Raw genomic sequence first — 23,595 nt, forward strand, 5'->3', positions numbered from 1 at the left:
GACTTTCTAGTATCTAAATAGTATTCCATGGCATAGACACACACACACACACTCACTCCACATTTTCTTTACCCAATCCTCTGTTGATGGAGGGTCTACTGATTTTATTAGATATTCAAAATGAGAAAACTGTACTCTGAATCCTTCAACCTTGTCTCTGTATTGAGAACATACTACAGGTGGGGTGCAGTGGCTTATACCTGTAATCCCAGCACTTTGGGAGGCCAAGGTGGGAGGATTGCTTGAAGTCAGGAGTTCAAGACCAGCCTGGGCAACATAGTGAGACCCTGTCTCTACACAAAATACAAAAATTAGCCGGGTGTGGTGGTGCACACCTGTAGTTCCAACTACTCAGGAGGCTGAGGTGGAGGCTGCAGTAAGCTTTGATCACGCCACTGCACTCTAGCCTGGGCGACAGAGTGAGATCCTGTCTCAAAAAAAAAAAAACAAAAAAAAACTAAGAACAAACTACAGCCTCCACCTCCGTCAACAGTGAGTACAGAGTAATCACTCCTCTCTCTGAACTTTGATTTATAATATTTTAGTGACCCAGCCTAACCTTAACATTTTACAGATAGGTAAACAAATCTAGCACTTACCTGATTTGTCCAAAGTTGCTCTTATACAATTTGTAATCTGTGCAACTGAAATGGGATTTATCTGCTATTTTATGTGGCCTTTTTATGAAGGCCTTTTCATGTTTCCCCTTCAGGTAGGAACTAAACCTCAGAGTTCTTCAAAACCCCAATTCTGTTTATTGTCTTACATAAGCTAGTTGCCCAAATGTTTGCTGAGAATAGTGATAACCATTGCCATATTGAGGTAGAGGAAGGGGGCTGGTTCGTGTGCACTGGTTTAGGGGTACTTTTTTAAGGAAGCATGAGCACATTTTGGATATGCAAAATATTATTAAGTTTGGAGCTTGGATTTGGTAAAACAACACTTAAGGGTCTGTGTAAGGAGAGCTCTGAGAAAAGGGTTCTCAGACAGAACCCAAATTTCTCAAGAAGAACCCTCTAAACAGCATTAACGAAAAAAATTCCTCTGTAGAAGCAACTAAAAAAAAAAAAAAAAAGGAATACTCAGTATTTGGAAAAGCGAAAGGAATGAATGATAATAACGCCAGACTGAGTAAGCTACACAATAAATTCAAATGTGAACCCTACCACATCCAACCTATGTTGCCTTGGGCAAATTATTAAACTTTTCTGTGCCTCAATTTTCTCATGTCTGCCTATTTAACGACTGCGTGGGAAGATTAAATAAAATGCATGTAAAGTGCTTAGGTCACCGCTTTACTCTCAAGGCACTCTTAAGGGTTTGAGAAAGGAGGGAGGGGCGTGAAGTGGAATGGTCCTTGGTACATCTTTGTTACGAGGCGGCAGGATTCTGAAACAGAGGGCATAGTCACAAAGAAAGTTGGAGTAAGAAGTGGTGGGGGGGCATCACATTCTCCTGGTGAGTATCTGAGGACCCGTCACAACTGTAGAAAGCGGAAGGGCTAAGAAGGGTCAGGCCAAGAGTATATCTGAGAAGGTGCATCTGAGAAGTCGAGTACTAGCGCTTAAATGCTATGAGAGCTTTCATGACAGAGGACACATCTTCTGGGGAAACTCAGAGCTTGGGAGAGGCCTCACTAGCGGGGGACGAGGCAGAGCGGGGCTACCAACAGTCCCCTCGGAGTGACCGAGGGGGCCGTTGAGGAAAGAGTCAGGTGGTAAGAAAATGACGGCGCGGCCTCTACCGGTTTGCCTTCACACTCTAGCCACAGCCCCGGCTGGAACGGTCACTTACTGGAAACTGAAGAGAAACAACCTATTGGTCCAGCTTGACAACCTCAACCGGACCGAAGGTGCCGAGCAACCAGTGCGGCGAGGGCCGCGAAACCCAACGCCCGACCGCGTAGGAAACGCCAGAGCGCGCGCACGCGCAACAGCCGACCAGAAAAGTCCGGCCTACGCCACAGAACTGGGCGCGAGCGGAAGCGACTCTTCCGGTCGCACGAGCCTAGTGCAGGGCTGCTGGCGCGCAGGGAGGAGAGGGGCGCAGGGACTCAGGCTGCGGTTTTTCTGTTCGCGGCTGCACCCCTCTCGAAGCGTTTACACGCACATGTGAGGAACCTCACAACCTGGGGCCGATTTCTGTAGTAGATTGGCGCCAAATGGCAAAGATTTCCAGGGATTTGTTTGGGATTCCATATTTTTGTAGATTTGCCAAGATTGGATACTAGTACAATATTGATCATTGCCATCCAGCAATGTGGCTATTTTTTTATTATTATTATTAATTAAGTTCTTCCTTTTTCAGGTAAAGTGTTGCAGTTTGCTTGGTGTTGTGCGCATTTAACATTTTTTCGTAGCTATTTTTGTTGTAGTTTGTTTTACTAATAGACTATTAATCCATTAGTACCCTTGTGTAAGTATGGCTTTTGATTATTGATCTATCTGGACATTTCACTAAACCTTCGTATTTGAAAAATTTGACAGGCAGTCCTTTTTGATTTGTAGGTAAGAATTTATCTGTAAAGAACAATTCTGGCTTTTCCCAAGAATCCAACGCAACACTGAATAGTAGCCATGGAGGCACTTATTTCTTACCAGGAGTTATTTTGGATTGCATCTTAGGTTTCATTCAAGACATCTTCTGCAGGTTTATGGTGTGTGTGTGAGTGGGTGTATAGGCAAATTATGTTCTTTTCGTAGTTTACCATTTCATTTTTTTTTTTTTAATCAGCAAATGACTAAGTTTTACCAAGTATTTTCAGTGTCAGTCTTTGAGATGATTGTATGGCCTTTTTTCCATTACTCTACAATAAAATAACTACAATAATAGATTTCCTAATGGTGAGCCATCCTTACAATCCTGGTATGTTATTTTTTTCAGTATATTGCTGGATGCAATTTGCTGTGTATTTAATTTTGGATTTTCATGTATGCACGTAAGTTAGATTGGCATATGGTTTTCTTTTGCTGTCCTTGTCTAGTTTTGGTATCAGGTTGTGCTAGGAGTCAGCCAGATTAATTTATTTTTATACGACCTGGAATAGACATAACATGTGTGAATGACACATTCCTTAGGTTTTGAAGAACTCATCTTTAAAGCCTTCTGGGTGTGGGGCCATCTTAATGGATAGTTTTGTTTTTAATATAGCTTCCATGGTTATAGATACATGGAATTTTTTATTTTGCTTCTTGAAAAAATTATTTTTTTCTGGAAAAGTATTGGCCGGGCGCGGTGGCTCACGCCTGTAATCCCAGCACTTTGGGAGACCGAGGCGGGCGGATCACGAGGTCAGGAGGTGGAGACCATCCTGGCTAACACGGTGAAACCCCGTCTCTACTAAAAATACGAAAATGAAAACTTAGCCGGGCGGGTGCCGGTAGTCCCAGCTACTCCGGAGATTGAGGCAGGAGAATGGCGTGAACCCGGGAGGCGGAGCTTGCAGTGAGTCGAGGTTGCGCCACTGCACTCCAGCCTGGGGGACAGAGCGAGACTCCGTCTCAAAAAAAAAAAAAAAAAGAATATATATGTAAGAATATATAAGAATGGTTGACAACAATATGAGATTTTTTTTAAATGTTAGAAAATGTAGCTGAAATATATATATATATATATATTTCTTGAGACGGAGTCTCGCTCTGTCCCCCAGGCTGGAGTGCAGTGGCGTAACCTCGGCTCACTGCAAGCTCCGCCTGCCGGGTTCACGCCATTCTCCTGCCTCAGTCTCCTGAGTAGCTGAGAGTACAGGCGCCCGCCACTACGCCCGGCTAATTTTTTGTATTTTTAGTAGAGACGGGGTTTCACCGTGTTAGCCAGGATGGTCTCGATCTCCTGACCTCGTGATCCGCCCGCCTCGGCCTCCCAAAGTGTTGGGATTACAGGCGTGAGCCACCGCGCCCGGCCACATATATATTCTTATATATTGTATTGGAGTGTTTTTCTTGATCATATTTATCAAACCAGCTTTTGGTTTTATAGATAAAATCTGTCTTAAAAGTAATTTATCTTTCATTAATGTATGCCTTCATTAATTTCTTATTTCTTTGGGTTTATTTTGTTCTTTTTATAGAATCTCGGGTTGAAAGCTTAACTTTCCTTTAAAATGTTTAATACGAAATATTACCAGAATGTAGTTACAGAAAATAATATAATGAACACTTGTATACCGACCATCTAGCTTTATCCCATTTTAACATTTTCTCGTATTTGCTTCAGATTTTAACATTCAGTTAGAGCTCCTTGTAAAACGGTCTGCAGTCTCATTCTCCCTCTCTTCCTCTCTGCAATTAACTACTACTTGAATTTGGTATGTCATTCCCATGAAAGCTTTTTTATATGCTCCACATACATGTAGCGATGTTAAGTAACATACAGTACTGTTTTATGCTTTTTAAACCTAATATAAATGATATTCATGTCACTTGCTTTTGTCACCTATAATTATGTATGTAAAATTTATCCAGGTTGATTCCTGTAGTTCTAGTTTTTTAACTGCTGAATAGTATTCCATTGTATAACTGTACCACCATTTATCCATTCTCCAGTTGCTAGCAATTTAATGATTCCTGATTTCTGTCATTACAATGTAAGTTAATTCTTTCACACAGCTTCTTAGACATATGGTAAGAATTTCTTTAGGATAATGTCTAGAAATGGAATTGCAAGGTAGAAGGGTTTGCACAGTTCAACTTTGATATTGCCAGATTGTTCTCCAGTGGTTGTACCAGCTTACCCTCCACCAGCAATGCAGGAGAGGTGCTGTTGCTCCACTCCATGCCAACACAGGTTATTTTTTTGCCCCAGTTTTTTTTTTTTTTTTTTTTTGCTGTTACAAACTGCTGACAGTAAATTTTCTTGTACATGTTTCCTGGTACATGTGTGCAAGAGTTTCTCTGACTACAAAGCTAATGCAGTTATTAGCTCTATTTTGTTTTCGGTATGTTTTTTAAAAGCATGTATGTGTCCCCCTCATTTGAGATTTCCCCCTCTTAATAGTAACACTTAACTTATTCATAGATATATCTCACTCATTTTTTCTATGTATCATGCTTCCTGTTCTCTTTACTGCCTTTGGTTTGACAGTCTCTTTTTCCAGTTTTTTTCCCACTTTAGTGGTTTGAAAGTTATATTTGATTTTTTTTCTATGAATAGTAGTTACTCTTCTAACTCATTTAAAGGTGTATCTTTATATATGTATGTGTGTGTTTAGAATTCATCAGTATCCATATGAGGCAGTCTGTGTAGTGGTTAAGAGTGGAGCCTGTGAGGCCAGACTGCCTGGATTCAGATCTTAACACTACCACTTACTAGCTGAGCAACTTAGAGCTTATTACATAAACTCTCTGTGCCTTAGTTGTTTCATCTGTAAAGTGGGGATAAAATAGCATATACCTCATGAGGTTACTGTAAGGTTAATGTGTTAATATATGTAACATTCTTAGGACAGTGCCTAGTACTTGGATCTCTTTACCAGATTTTTCATCTATGGAATGGGCAGAAGACTTGCCTATCAGAGTTGTTATAAAAATTCAGTGCATTATTGTATTCATTCAGCTTAAGACACTGTTTGAGCACCTGCTATGCATTTTTGAATTAGACATGGTTCTCGGCTTCAGAGGGAACAGACATGAAATGCAATTTCAATATGATTTAACCTTAATACTCTTCCCATGTTCTCTCTTGTCCCTCTTCTAATCTATGCTCCACATTAAGAGACAAAATATTAATCAGATCATGCATCCTTTGCCCATAACATGTTAACTTTCATTATACTTTACATAAACCATAAACTTCTCACCATGGCCTGAGCACTCAGGTTCTAAACCCTGTGCCTCCCTCTCTAGCCTCATCAACTATCATTCTGATTTCTACCAAACTCCCACCACACTATCCTCTTCTCAGTTCATTGAACCAACACTCTTCAGTGCCCTCTGCCCAGATTACTGATCCACCCTGACAGCTCTTTCCACAGCTGACTCATCTTTCAGATCTCAGCTTGATTAGGTCAGGCAGTTAGTTACAAACAACAGAATCCACTCTGGTTGAGAAAGAAAAGGACTTTAACAATATCATGTAGCTCACAGAATCTCCAGGACAGCCAGAGGCCAAATGTGGAAACAACAGTACCCAAACACACTAGAGGATCTAGTGAGAATCTGTTGCTGCTGCCACCATTGACACCAAAACTGCAACTTCCACAAACACTGGCGGTCCCCACTGGTAGCCAGAGTTAGGCATGTTTCCTTCTTCATCTTGCTCACTTTTTTTTTTTTTGGGAGACGGAGTCTCACTCTGTCACCCAGGCTGGAGTACAGTGGCATGATCTCAGCTCACTGCAACCTCTGCCTCCCAGGTTCAAGTAATTCTCCCGTCTCAGCCTCCCGAGTAGCTGGGACTACAGGCGCCCGCCACCATGCCCAGCTACTTTTTGTATTTTTAGTAGAGACGGGCTTTCACCATGTTGGCCAGGCTGGTCTTGAACTCCTGACTTTGTGATCGCCCGCCTCGGCCTCCCAAAGTGCTGGGATTACAGGCGTGAGCCACCATGCCTGGCCTATCTTGCTGACTTTCAAGTTGAAATTTTGCATTGACTATGCCTGCTTGGTGGGGCATAGGTCACATTGCTGTGCTACAAAGGGGGTGAAGGAGGCAAGTTTTCTCATAGGAAATTCCTCAGACTTTATAAGGGTGTTGAAAAGTGCTGGGTATTCAGAAAACATGTCACATGAACATGAGATAATTGTGTTACCTCAGAATTAAGGCCTTCTCTGACAACCCCAGTACATTTTCCCCACAGCAGCCCCATCAATCTTTTCCTGTACTCTGTGATTTTCTTCAAGGCACTTGTCACAACTTGTATTGTTATGTACTTAATTTGTTCAAATGTCTTATAATTCTGGGGCCATAGAGTCTATGCGTGGAGTTTCAAATTGTATATTTCAAACAGCCAAAAATAATTTTAAAACGTATTTCAGTCTTCAGCATGGGTGTCTTGAAAAAAGAATCAAAAAGGTTCCAAGTCACAGTTCCCAGCAGTTCCCATAGTTTCTGTTTGTTTTTTGTTTTTTTTTTCTTATTTCCATGGCTGCTTTGGCAGTGTTTCCATAGTTTCAAATTCTGTCCTCTCTCTTTAATTCTCCCCAATCCTTATATGGATCTGTTTAGCTATTCTCCATAAATCTTTCCCTTAGAGCTCACCTTTCAAATGTTTTTCTGCCTGTTCTCTTATTTTGCATCACAAACATCCAAAACAGTTCTGAGAGGTACACTTCCTTAGGACACTGGGGAGAGAAGTTGAGAGGTAAAGTCTTTGCCAGCCCAGAGGCCGGAACATTTACACTCTGATCATTTTTCTGTACCACTTGTGATTGACCTACAGATTAGAAGTCTGAGGAGGACACGGACAATATCTGTTCTGTTTGTAACTCACACAATCTGATAAATATGTAGTCAACATTTGTTTTCTGGAAAAAGAAAAGTCGAGCAATCGAGTTATGGGCAAGGAAGTATACAGCACAGAGCAAGGACTTTTGATATAGTAAAGGTGAAACCACCTTTGCAGAAAATTATGACAGCCAATTATGACAGTGAAAGAGATCTAACCTAGCCAACTCTATCTCACTTCTAACCCCCAAGCTGTTCTTGTGCATTCCTGAGTGTAGGCAGAACTAACTTTGGGAGGAACTTACAGTTTTACTTTGAAACAAAGATCACAACAGTCCTATCCCAAAACAAACCCCCTTCCTGTCTGGGGACCAGACTTTCTAGGACTAACAAATTAGCCACAGGATTAGAAATTATGATTTAGGAGTCATGCAGCTAGAGGCCACAAGATTCTAAGCCTCCCCAATTGCTCCTAGGGATAACATCACTATTACAAAACCTAGGATTGGTGCTCAAGGTATTTTCAGACCCCGCACTGGATGGATCAGCTGCTCCCACCCAGATTGATGGTCTCGTGGCTTCCACTCCGGAACTGACTCAGCACAAGAGGACAGCTTTGACTCCCCATTTCCCGGGGGACCAGTCAGCACTCCCCACTACCTGCCCCCATCCCCATGAGATTATCCTTAAAAACCCCAGTCTCCGAATTTTCAGGGAGACTGATTTGAGCAATAATAAAACTGCGGTCTCCTGTACAACCAGCTGTGTGAATTAAACTCTTTCTCTGTTACAATTCCTTTGTCTTGATAAATCAGCTCTATCTGGGCAGTAGGCAAAATGAACCCGACGGGCAGTTACTAAGGGTGAAGTGTGGGAGTAGGGTTACAGATTAAAGGATAGTTTAGGAAGGCATCCCAGAGGAGGTGAGGCCAAAGCAGAATCTTAAAGGGCAAGAATTATCCAGGCAAAGAAGGTAAGGATAGAGAAGAGTATCCTCCCAAAGAGGAGGCTGAGGTGGGCGGATCACTGGAGTCCAGAAGTTCAAGACCAGCCTGGGGAACATGGTGAAACCCCATCTCTACAGAAAATACAAAAAAATTAGCCGGGCCTGGTGTTGCGTGCTTGTAGTTCCATCTACTTGGGAGGCAGAGGTGGGAGGATCACCTAAACCCAGGGAGGTCAAGGCTACAGTGAGCTGTAATTGCGCCACTGGACTACAGCCTGGGTGACAGAGTAAGACCCTATCTCAAAAAAAGAGTATTCCAGATAGACATATAGTACAAGCTCAGACAAGTATCAGATAGCTTGGGTTGGTGTTGCTAAATGCAAGGTAGAAATGTCAGGAGGTGAGGCTGGAAGGGTAGAAGTGGGCATGGAGGGCCTTGTATGGCACTCCATGGAGGCTGGGCTTTTTCCTATGGGCTATGAAGCCACAGTGTGGGTGGGGTGGGAGTCATTCTCAGATTTTCTTTGAGATGGATCATCAGGTGACACTGTGGAGACTGTCACAGTGTCAATCTCCAAAGAGGCACAACTAAAAATAGGGAGAACAGTTGTGATTTAAAAAATAATGTACGCCTGAAACAAGACAGTAGTACTGAGGAAGGGTAAGTAGTGGGAATACCTCTAAAGAAATTACTTGGAGGTCAAATTCGCAGTGCAGTGTGGGTTACTGGACAGGGAAGATGAGGGAGGAATCCAGAATAGTGTCCAAACTTTTGGCTTGGACAATGATGTCACTTAGATAGAAAAAATGGAGGAGTAATAGGTTGGCAGTGGTGGGGAGGGTGGGAAGATTTCCAGTTCTGTATGGTGAAGTGGTCCTTAAAGTCCCTATGGGACTCCTGAATTTAGATGTTCAGCAGGTACTCGGATCAGCTTATGGCAAAGGCCAGGGTCAGAGATACAGACTTGAGGAGAGAGCAGCATGGGGGTGACAGTGAGTTCACAAGGGCTGTGGGAGTGCTCTGGGAGTGGCTGCTGTTCCCAAGCTGGCATTTGGCCCTGTTGACATTCTTTTCTCTTCCCACCTTCCTTGGTGTTTTTCTTACCTCTGGATCATTCCTTCTCCAAATGCTTTACAGGTTCTTCTTCCTCTTCCCATAGAATGTGTTATTCCTGTGTGATTTCACCACCTGGGACCCCTACTGTGCCTCCATCAAACCTTTATCTCCAGCTCAGAATTCTTATATAAGATTGAGACATATATCTCCAACTGCTTTCTAAGAGAAAAGAGATAGTCAGTAGTGTGGACTGATTATCCAGGGACCACACAAAGGGTTTGTACCTCACTGTCCTATTGTATTCAGGACTGGCACTGTGAATTGATCCTGGCTGTGACTGTCTCTTGTTTTCTCTGAAAATACCAAATGTGGAAATCAGGCATCAGATTTTAGACTTGTTAATAAGCATTATTAACACACACACCCCCACTACAATCCTTCTGTAACTTTCTCAAGGATATTAACTTCCCCTTTATGCTTAGTGTATTGTTATCTTTTCATCAGGAACCAAAATTAACCCAAAATGGAAATAAAAATTTAAATCTTATTGATACAGAAGAAAAATTACTGTTCCGTTCATAAAAAAGGAAAAATAGTTTACATAGATCCACCTTGTTTCAAAGCAAAATCACAACTCTTGTTTTGTGAAAAAGGGGTGCTTTTTACACTAGAACTCCTTGTTCTGGGATCACTTAATCACTATTTCAATGATGAAGGAACTCTGAACTCCTAAGCAAACCATGCCATGACATACTTTATATATATATATGCACAAAAGTTGGATAAAACACAAAACCAGCATTTTGACAAATTCACTTTAAAATGTTTTCCACATCAACTACTCAAAAGAAGTTACAGCAATACGATCATCCACTGCTCAGGAAGAGAGAGTGAACTTGGATATGATGAAGAACATTAAAAACAAACACACAGAGCACCTGGGTCTGGCCTTGTGGGCTAGAGAAATGCTTCCTGAATTTGTCCGAGGTGATGTGTTGAGCATCAGCTATGCCACAGTTCACCAGCAGCGACGCTCTAGTTCTTTAGTATATTCCTGTTGTGAACATATTTCTTTGAATTTAATCATCTGGGATAATTGCTGCAGTGTGAGTCTTTAGCATTTGAAAATCCCACAGAAGAGATTAAGAAGGTTCCTCGTCCCAGAAGACACTCATATAAAGCATGCTTCTATAGGGTTAACTGCTCAGAAATTGTAAGGTGCATGGTCATCACCAGGTGAGCAGCTCTACAGGGGCCCATGGCCCATACTCATCTTTGTGTGCCCAGGGGAGCCAGCCTGCGTATGAGCAGTAGAGAAATGGCATAACAATGCAGGAGGGCTCAGGACAACTTGGCATTTTTGTTGTTGTTGTTAAACTTAGGCTTATCAAGAGTCATAAAGACTCATCTCAATTTGTATATACACCTTCAGACCCATACAGATAGATGCATAAGAACATGATCATTTCTGTTCTTCACAAAGTACTCAGAATTCTGACAAGAAACATTACAAGTTTATATAAATGCCCACTTGCATAGCAGCTTACAAATTCAAACGTTGTCAGAGGCTTGGTGCAGTGGGTCATGCCTATAATTTCAGCACTTTGGGAGGCCAAGGCGGGCAGATCGCTTGAGGTCAGGAGTTGGAGACCAGCTTGGCCAACATGACAAAACTCCGTCTCTACTAAAAATACAAAAATTAGCCAGGTGTGGTGACGGTTGCCTGTAATCCCAGCTACTCAGGAGGCTGAGGCAGGAGAATCACTTGAACCCGGGAGGCGGAGGTTGCAGTGAGCTGAGATCACGTCACTGCACTCCATCCAGCCTGGGTGACAACAAGACTCTGTCTCAAAAAAAAAAAAAAGTTATCAGAGAATAGTAGATACTGTTTTAGCCATCCATTTTCGCTGAGAGTACTTCTGACACCCATAGGAAATTATAAAGGTTTTCTCCTCAAGTTGTAAATTCCTTTTATCCATTTATGACATTTTCTCTATTATATATTAAATTCTATCCATCCTCACATTGATTTACTACTGTTACCAAAATACACTCAAACTGTTTCTATACACACATATATAGGTGTATATGTATGTGTATGTGTATATATATTTATTTGGTTGAATCTTATGAAACTGCTAAGTTTTTACCATTTTTGACCTATGAAAATAGTTTTTTTCATAGGGTTGAACCTAATGAAATCTGAATTTTAGCTGGCTACCTATATCTTACATATTACTATGCAGTACTTTCCGCTTTACTTCATCAGGAAGAATGAAAATGCTTACCCCATTCACCAGTTCTTATGCAGCCTTGCAAAACTGTACCTGAAAACTGCTGGTGAATTTCATGAAAATACTTAGAGGTATAGTAATTTTCACATATTTAGCATTTAACTGAAAAAAAGGTCCAAACTGAGCATATTATCTTTGTAACTACATCACCCACTACTTAACTGGAACAGCCTACCTTATAAAGATGGCTTTTGCAGACTTAAGGCCAGGTCTAGAATCAATAGGCCAAACAATAAAATATCAAAACATCAAACAACTGGGAATTCTGCTACCTCTATGTCCTCCATAACATTCAATATTTAGAGTGCCTGAGACACTGCGCTAAGCACCAGTAAAAGAAAAACGCCCCGGAAACTTCAAGAAACTTACCATCTTTCAAGAAATATAAAAATATAAATAATAAGAGAATATTCTAAGAGTTTTAAGTTTCAAACTAGGACAGAGTAAAATGTAAAAAAACAGCACTTCAGAAGTTTTAAACTGACTTCAAACGTTAAGGAAAAAGGCAAATACAAATGTGCTTTGAGTCTAAATCCAAGTCAATATGATAATCAAATGTGCTCTACTCCACGGTTCTGGCCCCAAAAAGTCTTATCACCCCATAAACAGTGATTAGAGATCCTCCAGGTCAGTTAAGTCCACGGCCACTTTCAAGAACAGAGTGTCATCTTTAATGTAGGCGTTCTTGGCATTCTCCAAAACAGAATGAGCCACAAAGCGGGGACAGCCAGAGGCAATGTTCATCTCCCCATCAGGTCTTTTAAAGCTGCTGCTATTGGGGTCAGGCTTGAAGGTCTCCATAATGTTCTTTTTGCCACTCTGGTCCAGAAGCATCAGTGTCACCCTCTGCCTGAATGGCCACTGCAACAGTGAGTCAAACTCTCCTCGCATGACCACAAAGTATAGGGACAGGTGTGTCCCCTTCCCAGACCCATCCCCATTCAGGTATGCTCTAGCACAGAGCCGGTAGCCACAGCGGCCGGTGTAGAAGGACTGGCTGAAGATGGACACTGTGTGCCCATCCACTGCCTCCCTCTTCTTCATCTTGTAATCTGTCACCTTCCAAATGAGCTTTCCATTATAGCAAGTACCCTCCAGCAGTTTAAATCGCTCTTCATTTTTATTCAGCTGTGCTTTATGAATATTAATATGGGTATCATGTTTGTTAGTTTCCTCTTCTAAAACAGCTGCAAATAAGAAAAAAAAAGATTCCATAGGCCTAAAAGTTATCTTTAAAATTTTCCCAAAGTGGAATTTTGTTACCTGAAAGAGAATCAACAAAATCCTGACATCCTAAAGATGAGCCGAATTCATTTGTTGTAATAATATTAACTCAGGGAATATCATGTTTTGGCACACTGCCTCCAAGGAAACCTGGATGTGTATCTTAAACTCACTGAAGTGTAGAGAAGACACACTGAGCATTCAACTAGCGTGAGTCAGCATGCTGAGCCCCACACTTTTCTGACTAGAATGCTTTTAAATAGCCAAACCTTTTAATATTTTCCCATACCTAAAACAATGATCCCACCACATCTCTCCCTGAGGTTTCTCATTATTTTCCACTCTTCTTGAAAGTCATCAATCCCTGTTCTTGGAATTTGCTGACCTGTTTCCAGTCTTGGAATCTCCTAGCCCAGTCCCCCAACCCCACTTGTGGCCCTCCCTCATTTTTGCCTGAGTGGCCAGAATCTCATGATGCTTTCACAAATAGCAGATTTAGCCATTGTTTATCCTGGACAGATTTGACTCTCTATTTGGCCAGGTGTTTGGTTGTTTCATGAACACATGCAGACAAATGAGTCACCAAAAGAGAAATAAAATATCAGACATACCTAATCTTTGATCATTGTTTTCTAGCAGGGTAATTTTCTGTTTCACTGTATCAACTGCTTCCATCAAAGGCCTCAGGTCAAATTTATTTTGTTGTTGGTTAACCATTTGTAATAATTGATGCACTTGAGCTTCTAGCCAAGCTGACTTGTCAATGTGACTGGCAAAAACCTTTCATTACAAAATGGATAATCATGTTTAAAAAATTAGTTAATATTTTAGCAATTCATTGAGATTAAATTTTTTTTCAATTCAAACATATCACATTTAATCAATTAACAGAATGAAAAATACAAGCCCAGAAAATAAAATTCAGTGAGGATCACAGAGAGATGAGCCACCTAATTATCTTCCTCCTCCTCCTCTCCTACCACAGCTCCTGTTCCAAATGTTTGAACTTTTCTTTATCTAATTTTTATCCTCCCTCTGTTTCCCTCTGCTTGGTTCTCCAACCCATCTTTATATATTTATTTTCATGTTGTCTCCCCTCTTGCCCTACACTTTTTCCTCTTTTTAGAAGCCAATCTCCTGATTCACTCCTGCTTTGCTAGAAGGTGGAGAATTAGACGGAATAGGCGCACCTGTTCTGGCCTGAGCTCTATGGGTGGTACAGAAGGCCCTGAGTAAGGCCTAAACTTTTGACTGCTCTCTCAGGTGGAAGAGACTAAATAAAATTACTCCTCCCTTTCCCTGTGTGTGTATAAGATATGGCTACTCAAAGTACCCATTTTGTTTTTCACTTTCAGAATTTGATAAATTACATGAGGAATTCAATACTTTATTATAAAATAGGCTTTGTGTTAGATGACTGCCCAACTGTAGGCTAATTTAAGTGTGCTGAGCACATTTAAGGTATGTTAGGCTAGGTTATGATGTTTAATAGGTTAGGTGTATCAAACACATTTTTGACTTACAATATTTTCAACTTCATGGGTTTATCAAGACATAACTACATTGTAAGTCGAGGAGCATCTGTACATATATATGTATATACACATATGCATATATACATTATACATATTTCACATACATATACATTGTATGTATATGAGGGGGGTGTATATGTGTGTGTGTGTGTGTGTGTGTTTAATGTATAATGTGCTGGCTAAGTATGGAAATTATAGGGCCTAGATTTTCTGGGATAACCTAAATTTCAAATATATTGCCTACACCACATGTCTTGAAATCTTTTTCACTATAAATTTTATAATCACGATAAAGACATTATTCATCAGAATTCATTTATGGTTATTTAACGTTCATAATTTACAAAGTACTATTTCTGCTATATTTTAGTGATGTTTAAAGCATTTTCTTCCCAAGGGAATTAATAGTTTCACTTGTTGACTACAAAATGCAGAACTACAGATGCTCTCAGTGAATCTGCAATCAAGTGATTAATACTGGCCCAACATTAATTAAAACCCTAATTGCTATAAATTATATAGAAGTATTGTATCAAAGTTACTGATATTGCAAAACGTACTGGGGTTGTGTAAAAGAAGATCTTTAGTCTTAGGAAATACATACTGAAGTATTAACATGTAGAGGTAAAGGGCCATAAAATATGCAGCGTACTCGCAAATGGTTTAGAAAGAGTACGTGCACGCACATGCACACACGCGCACACACACACATACACACACACACACACACGATGAGGGAGGAGCAGTGGAGGGGAGCATGAATGATGAAGCAAACGGGACACAATGTTGACCATGAGTGAATCTGGGTGGAGGTTATACAAGTGTTCTTTGCACCATCTTATTCTTACAGCTTTTCTGTATATTTTAAATTATTTCTATTTAAAAAGTTAAAAGAAAAACCCTCACTGCAATTGAAAGCCAAATCTTGGCTTTCAACAGAAAGGTCATTTCTTACCTGGATGTTTGGGAGGAAGCTTCCATTTTTGCCAAACAACTGTGCAAACTGCTTGAACTCCTTTTCAAGTTTCTTTATAGTTTCTGCTAGCTGCTGGATTTTACTTTCTTTCTGTTCTAGGCTCTTGTGTAAATCAGAAATCTAATAACAGGGATGTGAGGAAAAATAAAGTCATTGAATATAACTGCATGCATATAAGTTAAAATCATACTTGCAGGTAAGAAAGTGTTTCTAGGAAAAAATGTACATATTTATTTCTAGGAAAATATTTACAGGTAGATTCCTATATAATTATAGGAAGATATTTACAGGTGGTTCCAAAAAGCCACATCTACAGAATTTCTCATCAGCCTTTTCTATACCTAACCTACTATGATGGTTCATCTAATGACAGACATCACTTGACTGAATTTACTGAACTGGTTCTCTTCATTCATTCAACACGGACTTATTAAGCAACCACAAAAGCCAGGCACCTGTAATCCCAGGTACCTGGGAGGCTGATCGGGGAGGATCACTTGAGCCCAGGAGATTGAGTCCAGCCTGGGCAACATAGTGACACCTTGTCTCTTAAAACAAAATAAAACTACCACGAAAGAGTACTGATCACCATACCACATTAAATGTTACATGTGCGGTATCAATAGTAATAATGGCAAAAACTTGCTGACTATCATACCCTAATATTCATTAGCTCTTGTATGCCTCAAAGAACCCTATGAGTTGCACGAATATTAGACTCATTTTTCAGATGAGGAAACAGAGGTAGAGAGTTTAAGTAACCCGTCCAGCATACAAACCAGCAAGGGATAGGCAAAATGTGTAGGTAGCATATTGACAGATTTTATAATCTACTTGAAGGAAACAATTAGATACCTAAAGCTGATCCTAGACCGCTCTTCTCTTATTCCCATATCCATTCAATCTGCAACAGTGGCCAATTTTAATTTTTAACACGACAATAGAAACAAAAAGACTTACATCCATTTCTCATTTCAGCACTAGTTTCAGTCTTCATTATTTCTCCCTTGGGCTGCAACAGCAGCTTTCTAACTGGTCCTGCTCTACCCATTCTACCCGCAACACACACCAGAACATAAGCTCCGTGAGAGCCGGGACTGGCATGAACCTCACAGTCCACTATGACCCCAGCAACTGGACTGTTGCCTGGCACCAGTAGGTGCTTGATAAATATTTGTTAAATGAATGAACAACATGAATGCTCTCCCTGGCTTTAGTCTTATTCTCCTTCCATTTGTATTCCTTACTGTGACCAGAATAATATTAAGATAAAAATCTGGTCTTGAGCCTTCCCTGCATAAACGTCTCTAGTGGCTTGCTTTTACAGGTGACACTGGGCCCTACGTGACCTGCCCCTGGCTACACTTTCAGCCTCAAGCCCATTCACATTCCACATGCATCCTGCCCAGCAAGACCACACAACTCCTATTTCCCGTCAGGCCCTGCTGTCTCATACACCTCTCTCTTCATCTAAAAACTACCACTTTTTAAGCCTCCACTCACGGGTACATCCTCTTGGAAATATTTCCTTACTTGCACCACCCACCAAGACCACCTCTCAAGTTCCATGATACCCTGTCCATATTCTAGTGTATAAATCATCATTGTCACGCTTATAACTTGCTTTTTGTTGTTGTTGTTTTGGTCTTCCTCTCCACTAAATTGTTTCTTGAGACTACATCTCATTTATTTGTTTATCCTTAGAGCCTAGGACAGTGCCTGGCACAGAGAGGGCATTTGATACATATTTTATGAATGAATGCACAAATGGCTGAGACAATCACTTGATCTCTGGCCCTAGAATCCTTTACTTAGAACCCTAGAGCTGACTTCCACCTACCTGCCTGGCCAAAAGCAAACTCCTTGTCTCTCTCTGCACCCTCACCTCTAACCTGCTCCAGTTTTGTAGTGCCCATCTCGCTTAGTATCATTACCATGTCCCCTCCCTACTCAGCTTAATGCATGTCATTTACAACCTCAGAAGGTCTCCTGATACTCTCTCTTTTTCCAGCTGACATGGCCTTAGTTGAGCCTTCAACATCACCACCACCACCTCCAGTATCCTGCTTCCACCTACTATTGAAGTACTTATTATGTGTTAGGCATTGTGCTACTAGCTTAACTATATTATCCCTTTTTACCATCACCACAACCCCAATTACAAATGAGGAAATGGGGGATGACAGAAATGAAGTAGTTTGTCCAAACTCATATGGCTAGTGTGCAGCCTGGCTGCAAACCTAGGCATTCTGGCTCCAGAGCCTTCACTCTTATCAATTGCCATGCTCTTACCAACTGTCTTGCTTTAAAAAACAAAAGCAAACAAACCGCTTTGGGCGGCTGAGGCAGGCAGATAGCTTGAGCTCATGAGACCAGCCTGGGCAACATGGCAAAACCCTGTCTCTACAAAAAAACAAAAATTAGCCGAGTGTGGTGGTACACACCTATAGTCCCAGCTACTCAAGAGGCTAAGGTGGAGGATTTCTTGAGTCTGGGAGGCAGAGATTACAGAGAGTCCAGATCACACCAGTGTACTCCAGCCTGGGTGACAGGGCCAGACCCTATCTCAACAAACAAATAAACAAACAATTAGCTGACCAAGTATTTTCCAATTAAGAAACCTCCATTAGCTCCCTATTACTGGAAAAAAACAATTGGTTCAAACTTCTGGTCCTTAAAACCTTTCTGAAACAAGGCAGAGAATGAATGAATGAAAAAATAATTGAATGTGCAGTGTCCAAAACTTCTTAGGCTACACAGAAGGCCACTGCAATCTGGATGCAACACACTAGTCTGCAGCCTCTCTCTATCTCATACTCAGAAGTCCATTCATCCTAAAACCCCATTTCCTTGATTCATCAGCATTTCTTATGCCTCCCTGCTTCAGTGCAAGCTCTCCCTTTTGGATGTCCTTCTTCCACAACATTTTAACTGATGAATCCTTCCTCCTTCAAGAGGCAGCTTGGATGTCTTACTTTGAAAGTCTTCTCCAACTCCCCCAGAATAAATTGCTGCAGCCTCTGTACCCCAGACTGAGTTACAGCATGTCCTACAAGGCATGACAACTAACCTGTTTACATTTATGTTAGTTCTTCAAGGATAGAGGCTATGTCTTCCTTGGCTCAGTGTCCCTAGCAGCAAACATTGTACCTGACATATGGTAGGTGTTTCTTGAATGAAAGGATGGATGAATGAGGCAACTGATACAGAAAAAACTTGGGAACGGTTACTAGGCAGCATGCCTTCTACCAAAGTTACTGTTTAATCAGTCTTCCTAATTTTCTCCAGGATCTGACCCTGGAACTCACCCACCTACTTTAATAGAAAATCAGACATCAAAAAATCATCTGCAGTAGCAAACATCAGCTCCTTTTCTGAAAATGGTTTTCTTCCCTACCTGGGCTTGAAAAGTCTGATTTTCCGCTGGGCGCGGTGGCTCACGCCTGTAATCCCATCACTTTGGGAGGCCAAGGCGGGCAGATCACAAGGTCAGGAGATCGAGACCATCCTGGCTAACATGTGAAACCCCGTCTCTACTAAAAAATACAAAAAACTAGCCAGGCGTGGTGGCGGGCGCCTGTAGTCCCAGCTACTCGGGAGGCTGAGGCAGGAGAATGGCGTGAACCCGGGAGGCGGAGCTTGCAGTGAGCCAAGATCGTGCCACTGCACTCCAGCCTCGGTGAGAGAGCAAGACTCGTCTCAAAGAAAAAAAAAAGAAAAGTCTGATAGGAGATGTTCTAACAAAATAATTAACTTTCCTAAAAATTGCTCAATAGAATCAGCATTTATTGAGGTTAATATGAGTGCCACAGGCACTATGGCAGGTATTTGCATATAATTTCACTTGATAATCACAACTCGGTGAAATAAGTGTGGATGTATGCATTTATCAGGTTGCAAAGCTTCTCAAAGGCAGGAGTTTAGACTTACCACAAAATTTATAAAACCCATAGTGCTTAGAATAGTCAACTGTTGTTTCACAGTAATATTAATGTAACTGAAACATCAAATTGCTAAGTGCCAGGTATTAACCAAAAGGTGTGTAGATAGGCTATTGAGAGGCAGTTATGGTATACCATGGGGAGTACTGGACTTAGAATCAGAGGACATGAGTTTTGAGATTGAATTCTGCTGCTTAATGATTAAAACACATAAAAATTTATCAGAGTTCAGTTATTTCATCTGTTGAATGAGGGGGACAGACCCAAGGATCCTAACAGCACCTTCCAATTTTAATGTTCTATAATCCTGTGAGCCTGTTTGGCCACTTAACAGAAAAACATCTACCTTCAATTGACTCATACTGAAATAGAGGAGAATAGAAAAATACCAGCATAGAGCAGGCAAATCCTAGCAATTCTGTTGCCTCACTTTTTATTTGAACCTTTGAAGATTTACCTGTTCTTCTAATTGGACGTTCTTTTCTAAAACCAAACGCATGTGCTCCCGTAAGGCTGAATGCTCATGTTCCTGCAGGTTCCTCCGTTTATCCTTCAATATGAAGAGAAAAATAAGTCAGGTTGCTGAGAAGCTTCAAAAATGAAAGAGGTGGTAGGATATTCTGCTAAAATAGAACCTTAACAACTTTGCTTACTTTAGTAGTTTAAACATGCACCAGTCTCTAGTGGGTTGCAGGAAAAACGACTCCAGTGGGTCCCTTTTCCAGCTTTAGGATTCTTTTTTTTTTTTTTTTTTTTTTTTTTTTTGAGACAGCCTGCTCTGCTCTGTCGCCCAGACTGGAGTGTAGTGGTGTGTTCTTGGCTCACTGCAGCCTCTGCCTCTTGGGTTCAAGAGATTCTTGTGCCCCAGCCTCCCGAGTAGCTGGGATTACAGGTGTGTGCCACCACACCCAGCTAATTTTTGTATTTTTAGTAGAGACAGAGTTTCACTATGTTGGCCAGGGTGGTCTCGAACTCCTGGCCTCAAGTGATCTGCCTGCCTTGGTCTCACAAAGTACTGGGATTACAGGTGTGAGCCACCATACCTGGCCCCAGCTTTAGGATTCTACAATATCCATGAGACAGAGAATCAGGCCAATATCAAAATTCGCAGTGTGATTTTCTTCCTTGCCCTGGCTGATTTTCTTCCTTGCCCTGGGAGTATATGACTGTGGGTTAAGCGTAGTTATTATCATCTCTCAACTATTCCCATATAAAACCTATCTCCTTCGTGGGTTATCTTCAAATCAGTTTTGTTTGTTTTTTGACACTCTGTCGCCCAGGCTGGAGTGCGGTGGCACGATCTTGGCTCACTGCAACCTCCACCTGGGTTCAAGCGATTCTCCTGCCTTAGCCTCCTGAGTAGCTGGGATTACAGGCACATGCCACCATGCCTGGCTAATTTTTGTATTTTTAGTAGAGACGGGGTTTCACCATATTGCCCAAGCTGGTCTTGAACTCCTGACCTCGTGATCTGCCTGCCTCGGCCTCCCAAAGTGCTGGGATTACAGGCATGAGCCACTGCGCCTGGCCTCTTCAAATCAGTTTTAAGTCAACACTAGTTCTTCCTCCTGTCGAGCACATTTCCATGCTGCCTCCAATCATGGACTGGCTGCCATGGGCAGAAGGAATGCCACCTGATTTTAATTTCAGCCCATACATATATGTTGCCCTCAAAACCACAGAATACATTTGCAAGAAGAAATGGTTGCTTTTTCCCTAATCATTAAAATATTTTTTTTGCAGACTGCCTGCCTATATTACCAGTAAAAGCAAATGTTTGTTAGGTGCATCAAGGTGATCCATGCAGTCTAACTAAATATTTATCATCAATTTCCATTTGGGTTAGGGCTGGCTTCTTTGGTGACAGGTTCCAGAGAATAACTCCCCCAGCCATTCCAAGCTCTGATGCTGAGGCAAGTTCTAGAATACAAACCAACTGGAGATTTGGGCCTGATTGTAAAGATCATTTTTAGAGCTAGAAAGCAATTCTGCACTTTTTTTTTTTTTTTTCCTTGAGACAGGGTCTCACTCTGTTGCCCAGGCTGGATTACAATTGCATGACCTTGGCTCACTGCAATCTTTGCCTCCCTGGCTCAAGGGATTCTCCCACCTCAGCCTCCCAAGGAGCTGGGACTACAGGGTACGCCACTACACCTGGCTAATTTTTGTATTGTTTGGTAGAGACAGGGTTTCACCATGTTGCCCAAGCTGGACACTTGTGCTGATGCACAAGAAAGGTAAACCCCATCCTTTTTGCGGCCAAGACAACCTCTGGTTTGATATGTGATAAATTTATAGACTCTTCATAGATTTTTTAAAAAATCCTTCTCACAATATACATTTTTTCAAATGGTTTTTAAAATAAAAGAAATATGTGCTTATGTCAAACAACATAAGATGAAGAATGAAAAGTAAAAGGCCTCCTCTTTCCATCTCCACACCCAATTTCCTAGTCTTACCAGAGTCAGTAAGGATATATACACATTTTTAACACAAATGAGAACATACTATATTTAATTTTTTACATATCTCATTATTTTTATCAGCTATATAAATTCTAAAATATGAATATATAATTATATAGTTGGTGTTTTAATGATAGACTTACAGGTTGTTTTTTTTTTTTTTTTTTGAGACAGAGTCTCGCTCTGTCACCCAGGCTGGAGTGCAGTGGCCGGATCTCAGCTCACTGCAAGCTCCGCCTCCCGGGTTCACGCCATTCTCCTGCCTCAGCCTCCCGAGTAGCTGGGACTACAGGCGCTGCCACCTCGCCCGGCTATTTTTTGTATTTCTTAGTAGAGACGGGGTTTCACCGTGTTAGCCAGGATGGTCTCGATCTCCTGACCTCGTGATCCGCCCATCTCGGCCTCCCAAAGTGCTGGGATTACAGGCTTGAGCCACCGCGCCCGGCCCAGGTTGTTTTTAGTTTTGGGTTGTTGTGGGATTTTCTTGCTATACAAATAATAATAAACATCTTTGTGTGTGTTTGTGTATGTGTAATCACTGTATAATTTAAGAAAGGATATCTGTAACATAAATCCTAGCAGAAATGCACAGTCAATGTATGGATTCATTTTTTTATTTTCATAGATATAACCAAATCACCCTAAAAAAAGTGAGATATCATAAGATGTTTTAATCTTTGTCAATTTGATGACATTAGGTAAAATTATATTTCTTGTTATAATGTACATTTATTTAGGAGTGAAATGAGCATCTTTTCTTACATTTATCAGTCAAATGAATTTTTTTCTGGAACTGCCTATATACTATATTTCTTTGCCTATTTTTCCATTAAGTTGAGTAAGTTATTAACACTAAAGGTTTCTTTGTATATAAAGGAAAATAGCCCCCCGCTTTTTTTTTTGTCTGATCATATGTTGCAAACTTTTCCCTCCAGTTCATTGTTTGCTGTTTGACTTTATTTATGGTATTTTTAAAAATCATATAGAAGTTTTAAATATTTATAAGTTTATCAAAATTATGGCTTCTGGTTTTGTGTTAGTCATTTAAGAAAGGGCTTTTGTTGTTGTTGCGGGGCAGGGGCGTTGTTTGTTTGTTTTGAGACAGAGTCTCGCTCTATCACCCAGGCTGGAGTGCAGTGGCGTGACCTCAGCTCACTGCAACCTCAGCCTCCCGGGTTCAAGCAATTCTCATACCTCAGCCTCTTGAGTAGCTGGGATTACAGGTGTGTACCACCACACTCAGCTAATTTTTGTATTTTTGTTAGAGGCAGGGTTTCACCATGTTGGCCAGGCTGGTCTTGAACTCCTGACCTCAAATGATCCACCCACCTCAGCCTCCCAAAATGCTGGGATTACAGGTATGAGCCACCGCACCAGCCTCTTTAAGAATAAAAAAATTCAGCCAGGCATGGTGGCTCACACCTGTAATCCCAGCACTTTGGGAGGCTGAGGCCAGCCAGGCACGGTGGCTCACACCTGTAATCCCAGCACTTTGGGAGGCTGAGGCGGGCGGATCACAAGGTCAGGAGATCGAGACCATCCTGGCTAACACGGTGAAACCCCGTCTCTACTAAAAATACAAAAAATTAGCCGGGCGTGGTAGCGGGTGCCTATAGTCCCAGCTACTCAGGAGGCTGAGGCAGGAGAATGGCATGAACCCAGGAGGTGGAGCTTGCAGTGAGCCAAGATCCCACCACTGCACTCCAGCCTGGGCGACAGAGTGAGACTCCGTCTCAAAAAAAAAAAAAAAAAAATCACTCATCTTTCCTTCTAG

At 41.4% G+C, this 23,595-nt stretch overlaps 3 protein-coding genes across 10 annotated transcripts in view; 1 reads left to right on the forward strand and 2 right to left on the reverse strand.

Annotated features, from left to right (window-relative positions):
• The window catches only part of LOC108582343 (putative uncharacterized protein encoded by LINC00467 homolog), a 35,840-nt gene extending 33,881 nt beyond the window's left edge, over nucleotides 1–1,959 (reverse strand). The window contains exon 1 of the mRNA XM_017949659.1: nucleotides 1,795–1,959. The gene's annotated coding sequence lies outside the window, so the exon portion shown is untranslated. The remainder of the gene's footprint in view (nucleotides 1–1,794) is intronic.
• On the forward strand, nucleotides 880–8,141 carry LOC108582346. Its single transcript, XM_031666933.1, has 4 exons — nucleotides 880–955; nucleotides 1,318–1,458; nucleotides 1,766–2,111; nucleotides 7,860–8,141. The coding sequence occupies exons 1-4, from the start codon at nucleotides 880–882 to the stop codon at nucleotides 7,948–7,950; spliced, it is 654 nt and encodes a 217-aa protein (XP_031522793.1). The 3' UTR covers nucleotides 7,951–8,141.
• Nucleotides 8,142–10,113: 1,972 nt separating this feature from the next.
• TRAF5 (TNF receptor associated factor 5) overlaps nucleotides 10,114–23,595 on the reverse strand; it is a 49,158-nt gene continuing 35,676 nt past the window's right edge. For 7 of the 8 annotated variants that reach the window (XM_003893134.3, XM_021927358.2, XM_021927344.2 and 4 more), the window contains exons 8-11: nucleotides 19,814–19,906; nucleotides 15,395–15,535; nucleotides 13,516–13,684; nucleotides 10,114–12,867 (exon numbers count right to left, since the gene is read on the reverse strand). In XM_003893134.3, the coding sequence (XP_003893183.1) occupies nucleotides 12,293–12,867; nucleotides 13,516–13,684; nucleotides 15,395–15,535; nucleotides 19,814–19,906 (978 nt within the window). In that variant the 3' untranslated portion in view covers nucleotides 10,114–12,292. The remainder of the gene's footprint in view (nucleotides 12,868–13,515; nucleotides 13,685–15,394; nucleotides 15,536–19,813; nucleotides 19,907–23,595) is intronic. The other variant, XM_031655945.1, reaches the window with a different exon arrangement.

Source organism: Papio anubis, chromosome 1, assembly GCF_008728515.1.
Source record: "Papio anubis isolate 15944 chromosome 1, Panubis1.0, whole genome shotgun sequence".
NCBI classification, from domain to species: Eukaryota; Metazoa; Chordata; class Mammalia; order Primates; family Cercopithecidae; genus Papio; species Papio anubis.